Consider the following 14178-nt stretch of genomic DNA (forward strand, 5'->3'; position numbering starts at 1 on the left):
TTAATTAATCATATTCATATAAAACAATTCTATTGATCTGATATGCTAATGTTATAAAGAGAGAAAAACATAAGTAAGATGAAAAAGAGAGGGAGAGAGATAAACATATATATATTTTTTTAATTTTATAGCAATAAAAAACACTATCACATCATACATTTTACATAAAATACTTGATTTAAATATCAACTCAATTTAGTTACAATGAACAACAATGAGATAGACGATTTTTTTAAAGTAATTTTGACTAAATTAAATAAAAGAATTTCTTTGATTAAAAATGATAATAGAAACAAAAGTGAATGCTATTATTGTTTACAATTATTTTTCTCCCAATTTTTAGACTGTGGTTTAAGCGTTAATATGAATCATGTTTCAGAGGTAGAATTTGAATTTTGAGGAGTTGCACAGATTATCTGCTTTATACAATATCTTGAGGAATATATTATCTAATACATAAAAGTGATTTTTTATCTTTTCGTATTTCATGCACTACCGTACCGTTCATCCGATTGCGATGAAACTTGGTTAACTTATTGCTTGCACTTGAACGAAAGGTATAGGCAGTGCAGTTATTATATCTAATATATAAAAATGTTTTTTTTTTTTTTTTTTTTTTTTAGTATTTTATGCGCTTCCGTGCCGTCGTTCATCCGATATATATATATATATATATATTGTCTATCCTAAGGCGCTTGAATAATGAAGTCAAGAAATAGTCTCTTTATCTCTTTAGAAACTTCCAATTATATGATACATATCTAACTGCCCTTTCATATGCTAAATGAGTTCTTTTTTCTTCTTCTCTGAATACAATGACACAGGAAGTTCTTTCAGTTGCATTTAAAATATACAAAACTGCTTTGATTTTTAAAATACTGGTTTCATGCAAACTTCTTCATCAAAGCAGTGGACAAAATACTATATTATGTAATCCTTCTCACATTTTTCATTCCATATCCATCTTTTTTCTGTAATGAGTAAAATTTGTCTTCAGTTGATTGCCATCTATTTTCATTTATTAACCTAATTGATAAATGTAAATTAAACCATTCAGACAGTTTCAACCTACTTGTGACATTAGCCTTAAAATTTTTACTGCAAGTGATTTGGATCAATACCAAATTATTTTTGGAAATTAGCCTTTCTTCACATTTTTTTAATGGAGACAATGGAAGCTGTTTTAAAAAGATGTTCTCCAAGTTATAAATTGCCTATTGAACAAATGAGTTTGCAGATAATTTGATCCAGGGATTATGATTAACTTATTACTGATTCTAGATTGCAAATAATTTTTTCAACTTAATATAAACAGTACTAAATTTCATTATTCCATTGTAACTATCATTATTTTAAAATAGAAAAAAAAATTATCCTTCCATTCCATTTTTCTACAACATTGTATTCTATATCTTATTAGAAATTGTCTTTTTTTAAATAATTTAGTCAAAACCTTAATTTTAAAAGGTAAAGTATGTATATAAGTGACATAGGTTTTATAAGTTTTAGGGATTTTCATCATCCTCCATATTTTTTTACACAATACCCCAAAAATAGTCATCACTCGATATTTATCCACTCATTATTTGTAGTAGTAAAAACAATATTAATATAGCATTTTTTAAGGTGGAGCAAATGCCTTTCATTTTGTTAATGGTTTGGTTAACTAATATACATTAGTATATTAAAATGATGAATGTTTGTGAAGCAAATCACTTTTATTTTATGAATAATTATTGCAGAATCAAAATGAGAAGATATTAAGCTTCCATGAACTGAGAAAAAGAAAAATCTCTTGAGAAAATGTAAGTGTTGAATAAAATATGATTTAAGTACTATACAAAAATAAGCAACTGATTATTTTTTTTACAATATTAATTGAAAATTCCATTGTATTAACTTAGAATAAACTAAGATTACTATATTAAATTCAAAAATAATGTTTCTTTTTTTAAGAATTTAAAATTACATTCCAAATTATCTTTTTACTTTTGTGTATTAATATAAAGGTAGAAGTTTTAGCACTTTGAATCAATTTATAAACATGGGGAAAAATAGTAAAATATAAAAAAAAAATAAGAAATTTTTATTGCAAGTTTTCTTGTAAAATGTTATTACATCAGCTGTATAATTATAATGAATTGTTTAATTTACTTTTTTACATTTGGTTTGGCTACTTTCTATCAAAATTCTCATTTTGAGCATCAATAAAGGAATTAAATTCTGGTATGCCTAAATAAATCTATTTAAGCATTTATAAAAAATAAAAAATTGGGATAAGAAATATATGTATTTAAGAAAAGTACATTTTAAAATCATGTAATATTAATCAGCTTGTGCATATATTGATTTTTAATTTAATATAACTCTTGTTTTAACAGAACAAATATGAGTTTTTATTAAATAGAAAGTATTGAATATTTTAATGATTTCTTTGAAGATATTTGGTCATCATCAACAGAGAATAAGCCATATTTTACAAAAACAAAGCTAAACATATATTGTAAAAAGAATTCAAATATATTTATGAATTATTTTTGCTATACATATTTTTACACAATATTTTTTCTTTACTATACATATTTTTACACATATGAATTTTTCAATTCATATTTTAAAATAAATATTTAAGTGTTTATCATGTGCATCATCAACATTTTATTCTCAATACATTAATAAACAATACAAGAACAATTTAAAATAACTCTTTTATAATATATTTTTTCCAACAAGGCAAATTGAAAAAAAAAAAAAAAAAAGACTAGTTAAAACTGCAAGGAAGGGGTTATAGATTTTTATAAATGTAATTTTTAGACCACAAAAATATAACTGCTTTATTGCTAATACAAATGCTAGGAAACAACAAAATAAAAGCATGCCTGCAGTTATAAAAATAATTTAAATGTTCTATAACACTAATTTATTACCTAACTAGATAAAAAAGAATAGAATATAATTTACCACATTTTAAAAGTTTCAGCTAATTTTTTAAAACATTTAGCCTTATACATTAAAAAAAATTATGAGCATTAAAATTGATATTTAACTGTAAAAAATAAATTAAAATACTTCCCAATGAACACAGCAAGAAATAAAATTAAAACAACATCGAATTTGTATTCCGAATGAAGCATCATTTTTAGCTTCCATTAAGAATTTAAATGAAACTTGTAAATTCATTGCATTACTCAGTGAAAGCGTTAAATTTCATTTAACAAACCAACAGGAGATAAAACTGAATTATGGGTTTGCACATTAGTTTCTTGCCACTTAATTATAAAAAGAATGCACCTGTGGAAAATTCAGCTTTTCCAAGCTCTCTTTGTTATCAGTCGCAGCCAACATTCATAGCATCATTTCTAGTTAAAAATTAGATTCATAAAACGAAATTATGAGCAACTATAAATAAATCATATCACGGTATTAATCATTTTATTAAGCAAGAAAGAGCGCGCATAAATAAGGTCTTCTGCCTTCGTGGAATCATTACTCTCTAGAACCGACAGTCGCTCACACAATGCATTAAAAAATTGCTCTTCATTCTTGGCGTGTAAATAAATGTTCACTTTTTGACGCAAAAAGCTTTTCTTCAAACAACCATAAATGTACTGCGTTTTTCCCCCATTTCCATCACTACCAGAATGAAACCCGCCCTCTAGAGCTTCTTCCCTCTCCCCTCGCTTCTAGTGCTCCTTCCCCCCTCCTTGGACTAGTAGAGGAGGATTCAAGCGTCATCTGGTTGGCGAGTCTCAACTGTCAGCTCTGCCGGTAATCTTTGCAACAGCCAAGAATTGATATTTGCTTTTCACATGTGATTGAAATTAAAAATAATTTAGCTTAATGAACAATTTTACATTAAATCAAAAAATTAAGTTTACATAAATTTTCAATAAAAAAAATGGAAGAATATTGGGATGACGGTGAAGAGTTTTTGTCTCCACAACCTGGAATTTCCAGGAATGAACAACCCAATACAAGACTGAATGATGCACCTCCAGGCAGAAATTATAATTCCAACTCATATAATAAGGAATATTCCGCCAATGGTGCCAGTAATAACTTCAGAGAAGGCAGACCTAGGAACAGTGATAAAGATTTTTCTTATAGAGGAAGAACATTTTCACGAGGCGGTCATAACGTGAGAAATTGGCGAGCAAATGAAGAATCTTCGCGAGGCGGTCGTAACGAGAGAAAGTGGCGATCAAAAGAAGAATCTTCCGAAATTCAGATTCATTCAAAATATACAGGGAGAGTCATTGGTCGTGGTGGCTCAAAAATACAGAAATTACAAAATGAAAGTGGCGCACGTATTAAAATCCTTCAAAATAGCGATGTAGATGGATCTACATCAATTCGTCTTACAGGATCGTCTGAAGCTCGTCAAATGGCTAAAACGCTGATAGAAGAATTAACCGTGGATTTTGGCAATATGTCAACAAATAAAAACTTATGTAAATTTGATAATTCTGGAAATACATCATCTTTTACTAATAAAGTTAAAGAAAATGAAATCAACTCAATCATTGACTGGGACGAGTTGAATAAAAACTATGAGGAACAACGCAAAAAACAACTTGCAGCGCTTCCAAAATTAAAAAATAATTTTTACAAAGAAGATCCAGTTGTAGCAGCAATGACTAAACATGAAATATATCAATTTAGATGTGAAAAGAACCGCATGATTGTGATGAATGTAGATATTAATGATAAGAAACCTATTCCTAATCCTATAACTACATTTGTGCAAGCCTTCCAGCATTATCCTGAATTATTGGAAAAACTGAAAAAACAAGGTTTTTCGAAACCATCTCCTATTCAGAGTCAGGCTTGGCCAATTATTATGAGTGGTTATGATCTGGTTGGCATTTCCCAAACTGGTACTGGAAAGACTATAGCATTCTTGCTTCCAGCGCTCATCCATATAGCTGGACAAACTACCTTCCAAGAAGAACGTGTTGGGCCGAGCTGTGTTATTTTAGCTCCAACACAAGAATTAGCTCAACAAATCGAAGTTGAAGCTAAAAAATATTCCTATTGTAATATTACAAGTGTATGCATTTATGGTGGTGGTGGCGGCAGCAGAAGGGACCAAGTTAATGTTGTAACCAAAGATGTGGATATTGTCATAGCAACTCCAAGACAATTGAATGATCTTGTTAACAACAAAATCATAGATGTTTTTGGTGTCACTTATGTTGTTCTGGATGAAGCTGATCATATGTTAAATATGGGTTTTGAATATGAGATATTTAAAATTTTTCTTGGTATTCGTCCAGATCGACAAATCATAATGACCAGTACTACTTGGAATAAGGAAATTGAAAAATTAGCTGCTAGATACATGACAAAACCAATTGAAGTAAATGTTGGTTGTTCTGATTTAGCTGCTGTACACTCAGTTACCCAACATGTCATATTTGCTGAAGATGAGGATAGACGAGCAATATTAGAACATTTTTTGGCTTCTATGAAAGATGATGAAAAAGTCATTGTGTTTGTTAATCAAAAAGCTGTTGCTGATGATTTATCAAGTGATTTAATATTGCGAGGAGTTAAAGTGCAATCAATTCATGGAGACAGAGAACAGGTGGACCGAGAACAAGCCCTCAATGACATAAAAACTGGATATGTTAAAATTTTGATTGCTACTGATGTAGCTTCCAGAGGGTTTGATATTAAAGGCATAACACATGTATTTAATATGTATTTCCCACAGAAAATTGAAGATTATGTTCATCGTGTAGGCCGAACTGGTCGTGCTGGACAAACTGGAACTGCAATATCTATATTTACTCAACAAGATTGGATGCATGCTGAGAACTTCATAAAAATCCTTAAAGAGGCTAACCAGTCAGTCCCTCAAAAATTGTATGGAATGGCTGATCATTACAAAGCTTGGAAACGTAAAAAAAAAGCAGAAATTGCTGAGGCTTGTAAGTTTCGATGTGGCACTTTTGATCTATTTCCCTGTTTAATGCTGCTATCTTTTCTGTAGAAGAATGTATACAGTCATTTTTGTATGAATATCTGCTTGGTTAATCTGTTATTGAATATACAGGTCCCATTTTTTATTTATATAAATAAAAAACATTTTTCATCAGGACTTTTTATCAACAAATTGTGGGACATATTAGGAAATAACTATGTTCCTAATCTCATATCTTGATTGGAACTACTAAACATATGCTATTCTCAATAGATTTCATTAACACAGGAGAATTGTGTTTCAAGGATTCTATTGCTTAACAGGAACATATATTATTAGCATTAAAAGATATTTGTGTGAAAGTAAATGCTTATTCCTTCCTTTGATTTATTATTTATTTTGATATATGAAATGAATGAAATAGTAAATATTAGAGCAGATATAAGATATAAAAAGTCTTTCATTTATACTTGCATATAAAAAAATAAAAAGCAATTAGTTATCCAGACAATTTTTTAAATTAGAGTTTTTTTATGCAAGTAATTTTTTTTAAAGCAAAATTTTCCTTGTGAAATATTTGTAAAAATAACTGCTAAGTGTTTGAATATAACTGTGAAATAACTTTATATATATATATATATATATATTTCTCTGCATTTTATGTCCTGCACTTACCTTTTTTTAAATTTTTTATTATTATTATTAAATTTTATTTCAGTTGTTTATGATAAATATTCGCTTTTTTAATATTTTTTTAATGTTTATACAGTTTTGCATGTCTTTTATGCTATTTAGTTTATGTATCACATTTTGCTTGTAAATACTTGCTGATCTTTAAATTATGGATACATGAAATCTCAAGCTAACCTTTTAAAATAAAAATTTTATTTGAAAAGAAGGTAAGTATTTCTCTTTCAAAGTCATTTGGGGCTCTGCAGAGTGTGTATAAGACACATCCATCAAGGCCATTACAAGTTTTCTTCAAACCTTCCTTTATATCTTAAAAACTTACAGACAAAATAAAACTATAAATCCTAAGCAATCATTTCCAGAAAATGATCTTGGAACTATTTTAGATTTTGAGCTATTTAGAGAATTTCTGAGCAGATAGCATAATCTCATCTTAAACCAAAAATTAAGAGTTAAACAAATTGTTGATATTTAAGAAAAATTTGATGTGAAAAGTAATATTTCCATGTAGATGCAAGAATAAAATATAATTAACAATAAACTAATATGTTTATTAACATGAAAAAATTGTAGCATAAGAGAAAGTAAATACAGCTCACGAGACTCGGCATTTATACATGCAAGAAATATTTTACTATAATTATCCAGAGTACATATGGAATTTTAAACATAAGTTTTAAATTAAAATGTCAGTTCTTAGATTAAACTATTGTGCCTGGGTGTCAAATCATGGAAAGCATATTGAAATTCAATACTTTGCCAAAAGAGCTACATAGTTTTCTAATAAAATTTGTGTTTCAGTGTGCTTACTTTAATATACTGAAATTTAAATGTTTATCTCTCCACTGAAGCTCTACTATTCAAGCATTTACTTAATATGCAAGAAATATTTAAGCAGAGTTTGCATAAAGTCCTTAAAAACTTTAAATCAACTTTCAAGATGCTTAAATTTAGTTAACACAGCAGTCCGAAACTTCTTGAATTATCACAGTTCAAAAAGTTTCTGATTGTCAAAGGTTTCTGTAACCCAAAATTTTAGAAGGCAGTAATAACAAATCAAAACAATGATAAATTTAATTAAATTTGAATTTAAAAATGTTTAAAACATCTGCCAACAGAAATCGTTAATTTTGATTTTGTTGCTGAAAAAAAAAAAATCAAGAATTGTATTCTTTAAAAAAAAATTTTGATATTCAAATATTAAACTTACACTGAGATTTAAAATTTGCTCTAATCAAAATAGTATCCATCGTCATCTCTAAATTATCTGTTACTTTAGCTTAGTAAGAAATTTGCTTTTTTTTATTGAGTTTGTAAATACAACAGTTTTTGAAAATGCTTCAGATTTTTAAAATTGTAATGGTGAACAAAATGTACCTAGATTTTCTCTCCCACAATTTAAAGTCCTAACGTTCTACAGTTTGGTGTTGCATTCAAAGCTCCTTTTATTAAGTCATGGACAAGGAACTATGGAAAGGAGTTTAAGTGTAAGTAAAAATATTCAGATGAGAAATCTAAAAGGTCTTATGTAATGCTAAGAATTATTTGTGACCATATGACCTTTTACTAAGCCATGGACAAGGAACTATGGAAAGGAGTTTAAGTGTAAGTAAAAATATTCAGATGAGAAATCTAAAAGGTCTTATGTAATGCTAAGAATTATTTGTGACCATATGAATAATCTGGATTGTAATATCAAAAACATTTTTATGGATAAAGAATTGCTTGTTTCATCTTTGAGGGATCGTAAGACAACAATCTAATCAATACTTCAAGGATAGGGGGGGGACTATAGAAAACGCTAAACGAAAACTTGATAATCAAGATGAAATTGAAATTTTTAAAAAAAGACATCTAGAGAAATGTATCAATGAGTTTTCAAAATCTGCTGATAAATATGCAGATCAAGCAGGAAAAAAAAAAGTAAATTAATGAAGTTGGAAAAAATATTAAAAATAAAAATAATTATTCATAATTAATAATAATTTTATAAAAAAAATTGTGATTTATTTTCTAATCTAACAAATTTATTTATAATGTGATATTTTAGATTGACTATTATTTTATAATGTTTTTTTATTGTAAATAGATATTTTTGTGTAATTGTTACTGGTTTATCATATTTAATCTTATAAAATAACAAAACAAAAAGGTATGGTTTTATTATTATATTTTTAAAAAAATTTAAACAGATATTTTTGTGCAATTGGTACTGGTTTATCATATTTAACCTCATAAAATAAGTAAACATAAAAGAAGGTTTTTATCATTACTAATTTTATGTAAATAAATATATGTGAAAATGAATTCAAATTCTTATCTTGATAGCAAAAATAAAATTCAAATGATTACTGCCATTCTAAAAAGAATTGAACTATCAAGTTACTTTTATTTTTTGTGCATGTATGGTACAATTTCCTTCCTGAACAGTATTGACTTTGAAATTCGATGTGTGATGATATATGAATATTATTAGGAAATTTATTGACCTCCATGTATATTGCCATTTTCCATGAATAAAATTAATGATTGATTATTATGGTTTTAAATTTATGCAAAATCAGTGATCAATACATTGTGCATTTTTATTATTATTAGAAAAGTCTATTTAAATAGTAAAAATGAGGCATTAAAAATTTTAATATGCTTGTAACAATACTGAAGCACATTTGGCAAATTGCAGTTGCTTTTTATTATTTAAGAGAGAAAAGTAAAAAGAAAATTAAAAGCTTTTTTAAAGAAAGTTTTTTTTAAAAAAAAACTTCTATTTTTTGGTATCTTTAGCTCTAATTGTATGTTTAAAGTTCTTTTCAAATAAATGGGGTTTTTTTTTGGGGGGGGGGCATACATTAAGTTATTTCTTCACATTTAAAATGCAACATGTTATTGCACATGCTTTGTGCTTAATTATTTTATCCACAAAATTTTGAGACTCCTTAATTTTTTTCTTCCCAAGTCTGTATGAACCCTTTTAAGTTATTCTTATATGTACAGTACCAATCTTGGTTTTGTCATGCCATTCATTAAGAGAGAAAAAAAAAATTCAGATCCTCTTGAAAAGATTTTAAGAACTGTCTATTTTTCTAGATTCTTCTCTTCGACTAAAATCTGAAATCTACTGATTTTTGAAAAATATCAAAAAATCATATCATTTATTGATAATTGTTTTTGTTGAAAACCTGAATTTCCAAAATTAATTTCTTCAATTACAATCAGGGGAAGTATAGATATCTTTAATTAGGAACTGAAAGGTATGACCTATTCAAACTACTGTAATTTGCTGTCTGAATGTAGCTTTCTTATTTTATCTATATCATAATTTTTATCTTAATTTTTTAAATCTTTTTATTAAAAATGTTTGTTTTATTAAAAAATACTCATTCTGTGATGTGGAAAAACTTAAGACTTTTATAATTTCATATATGCTTCAGATATCAATACTAATAATCTTTATTTTAATATAGTCTAAGATTTTATTTAATTAAATCATTCACCACTAGGATTATCCTCTAGGATTCATTCTCAATGATGCAGAATGTGATCTTTTCAAATATATTTGGGAAATAAATGTGTAAAAAATGATAAAAGATTTATTTATGTGTGTGTATTTGTGTGATAAAAATCCCATAAAATGGAAATTTTCAAATTTTGCGTGTACAGACAGTTTGTGTTGAAAAGCCAATAAAAAATGTGCATTTCTACTCAATTGGATTTGGAAATTTAGTGCTGATTTTTAAAAGTTCAAAACTGTCAACTCATTCCGAATCCTAAAGGAGATCATTTTCTGTAAATTCAGATGATAATAATTCATAGCCACTATATATGGTCAGAGAAAGCTCTGTAGAAAACCCCATTTAACTTCCAATGCCAGATATTTTGTTATTGATTTTTACTTAATTTCTGTGAGTAGTTTTTAAGTAGCAGATATGATGGCAAATGGAAATAGCAAAATATTTAAAGTGAACTACCTTCAATAGGGTATCAATGTCTTGTGCATAAAAAAAAGGGGAAATTATTTAATTTTAAACAAAATGATAAAAAAAATTACAAATTTTTAAATGCAATCTATATATTCTAATTCTCGACTTCTTATTTAGTCAGACAATCAAGAAAATATTTGGACTAATTATAAAGAAATTTGAAAGCAAGAAAATAATATTTTTCAACATTTAAATGATAAATTACTTTAATTTGAATAAGAGCAATTACATGCCCTTTGTAAATTAAATAAAAATACAAAATTCTTATCCTGCAACTAGCAGGGGGGGAGGGACTTTGAAGTTCCTAGACAGCTATCTATTTGATAATCTGCACCTCCTGCCTCTGTAAGATTTCAAAATACTTAGTTTCGAGTAATCTGGCTGAAAGTATGTCAACCAGGAACTTACAGTATTTATTACATCTAGAAATCATTTGATTTGTGCAGTAATCAGATGTTGAGATTTTGGATGATGAATAGAGGACCGGAACAATAAACTTGAAAAAATATATGTGCTTACATTTCATTCATTCTAGCAGTTTTCATTTTAAATTTAATTACATGTTTACTAACAATAACTAGCGGAAGTGATCACCCTAAAACTTTCTCGCATACTCTCTAATAAGGTCCTTCAAAAGTGCTTAATTTTCTCGTGAAGACGCAAAAAGCTTTTCATTTTGTTTTGTTTCCCCACAAGTTGAATATTATAATTCGAAATCATGGCTGTAAAGGTTTTGATGTATCAAAAAAGAAAACCAACAAAAGGGAAGAATTCGCAGAAATATTCCAATGCTTCCAGCGCATATTAAGATGATGCTTAATGATTTTTTTTTTTCCCCTTACCGACTTATTTTTCCCCTTACAGACTTTTTTTTTTTACTCCCTTTTTCTTCATTATCATTTATTAAGATACTGGAACAGTTATCTGGAAGGGGCAGTACGAAATGCGTACTGTGCCATACTTATTGCGAATCGAAAAACATTTCAATTTTTAATGTTTTAGATGCAAAAGAATTTATTTAAGTTATGCTTGGTAAGTATATATTTAAACTTTTATGTGGTGTTAAAGGAGAATATGCGATATGGTCTGATCAGCGGAAAATTTGAAAATTCTATACGCCAAAACGATATAGCGAACATGGAAAAGGCTGCTTTTTAAAAATACTGACATATTTGATCAGCATTCTCATTAATATGTCGTTTTTGAGCAATCGCTTCAACAACCTACAACAGGTATTCAACAGTACTATATTGAATTGTAAGTAATTTGCGGAATTAATTACGTTAATCAATTGCTTAAAATCTAGCATGATGAAATTTTAACTCGAAGCCTTAAATTTTCAAAACTCTTATAGAAATTTTTTCCCATTGAAATCACACTTTATATGCAAGTCTTGTCCTGAGCAACGCTTAGCATAAAGCCATTGAAGTTAGGAGCATGAAATTCGGGAAGTTATTTTTTGGTATTAGAGGTACACTAAGAATGGATTTCTCAAACTTTTAATTCGAAGTTTAATTAAAAAATAGAATTTTAATGTGTTTTGATCATAACATCAAAGCATATTATCGCCTAAAAATTATTTTAACACTGTTTTAATGGTTAAAAAAGAATAGCTTTTGAATAATAAAAATTTTGTTTGGTTGAATGTAATTTTAAAAAAATAATTTCTGAGAAATTAGTTTTGGACACTGTTTATAACAAATATTTTTATTATAAGGAAATCCAAAATGATATCGCTTCTTCGAATCGTTGAATCACATTATTCTGCATCTATTAAAATGGTAAAAAAAAAATATGCATCCTTTTCTTTTATTTAAATTTTAAAAATTTTAAAGCATGTTCATTGAATAAAATTCTTTATTTGATAAATTTTGAAGCAATGCGATATATTGTCACGCGCTGGCTTCAAGAAATATTTTTTTTAATACTTCAATTGGCATTTTTACTTTCTCGTATGCAAAATTTAGAGAAAATATTGAATCATCAAAAAATTCGAACTCGAGATTTTAGTGAATCTCCTCGGTTTATACCTCCTTGAATTCGAAAACACATTTTCGGAAAATGTCTGTGACAAAAATAACACAGAAACACTATGAGCTATATTGATGAAATTTGATATACGGTCTTCGCACCAAATTTGTAATTTCGATCAAATTTTCAGCTACATCAGTTTAGAGGAAATCTGCTTGCCTGTTCGAATATAAGTTAGCATGATAACTGCAAAACGAAGAAGGTTGGATTGTTAAAATTTTGTACACAGTTTTAATGTCTATTGTATACACATCTATCAAATTTTGAGCCAAATCCAACAACGGGTTCACGTCATGTCGGTCTGTACTTTAAGGAATATATAAACGCGATAGTTAAAAATTGTATTGACTTAAATATATCAAATTTGGCATGCAATTTTCTGAATATAAGTGTAATTTTGAACCAAATTTTTGTTTTAATCAATTAAGAAGAATGCATCTAAAACCCAAATTCGCTTTTTGTATACTTTTAACCGAATGCCAGCAATTAATCCAAAACACTTACCAACGATCACACAATAGAGGCAGTAAAAATATTTAATTCGCGTCTAGTGTTAATATTCCGTAACTATTGTAAGCTAGTGCTGCACAAGGTATTTCCTGGCAATATGAGAGAAAGTTCATAGTTTGACTTCTAATTATAGAGCTGTTTTTTGACTTTTGAATTTATTTCCATTATTTATGAAAATTAGGACTTGTTAAAACAATTTCATTTCTTCGTTATATATATATAACGTTTCTTCTATAATTTTTAAGCAAGAATTTTTGCTTATAGGTTAGAAAACAGATTTTCATTAAATTTTAGGAACTTTAAAAATTCAAAAAAGACTTTTATTACGCTTTTAGAAATAAGAGGCGATAAGACAATTTCTTTTTAGTCTGATCATTTGTGAACGCTGCTATTATTTTCTACTAGCCGCCTTTGGCGACCAGCCGGTTCGCCAATCTTAATGTTCGTTAAAATTTTAATAATTAAATATTTTATGCAATTTCTACTTTAATAGCTTCTTCATCAAAATATTTTAAAACTTCAAATTTTGATTATCATATAATTCATTCATAATATTATAAAGGCCTTCAGTCATAACGTAATATGTATCTCTCTCATTTTCTGTTAGCACCCGTAGAATTTAGGCTTTAAATTAAAGTGGAAAGAATTTATCTTCAATTAATATAATAATATTTTTTACTGAAACAAAGCATTTTTTTATAATCTGATTACTGAAAATAGAGTCACTCAGCGTTTAAACTTTATGGGCACTAAAGAATATCTTTTTAAATTTATGTAATATCTCAAGAGTTGGTCAACAAAATTTTCTTAGATTCATTATGAGCAGATCGATTAATTAACAATGTTTAAATTTAAATGCATCAAACACTAAGAAAATAAAACGAATCGTTTAAAATAAACGGTTGAAAACGGTAGAATTTATGCTTTAAATTAAAGTGGAAAGAATTTATCTTCAACTAATATAATAATATTTTTTACTGAAACAAAGCATTTTTTTATAATCTGATTAATGAAAATAGTCACTCAGCGTTTAAACTTTAT

General features: G+C 27.6%; 1 protein-coding gene across 1 annotated transcript; it reads left to right on the top strand.

Annotated features, from left to right (window-relative positions):
- Positions 1-3883: 3883 nt before the first annotated feature.
- Positions 3884-6460, top strand: LOC129960458 (probable ATP-dependent RNA helicase DDX43). The gene has a single exon (XM_056073907.1). It carries the CDS (start codon positions 3899-3901, stop codon positions 5993-5995), a length of 2097 nt encoding a protein of 698 aa, XP_055929882.1. The 5' UTR covers positions 3884-3898; the 3' UTR covers positions 5996-6460.
- Positions 6461-14178: the final 7718 nt, after the last annotated feature.

The sequence above is a fragment of the Argiope bruennichi genome, chromosome X2 (genome assembly GCF_947563725.1).
Source record: "Argiope bruennichi chromosome X2, qqArgBrue1.1, whole genome shotgun sequence".
NCBI lineage: Eukaryota > Metazoa > Arthropoda > Arachnida > Araneae > Araneidae > Argiope > Argiope bruennichi.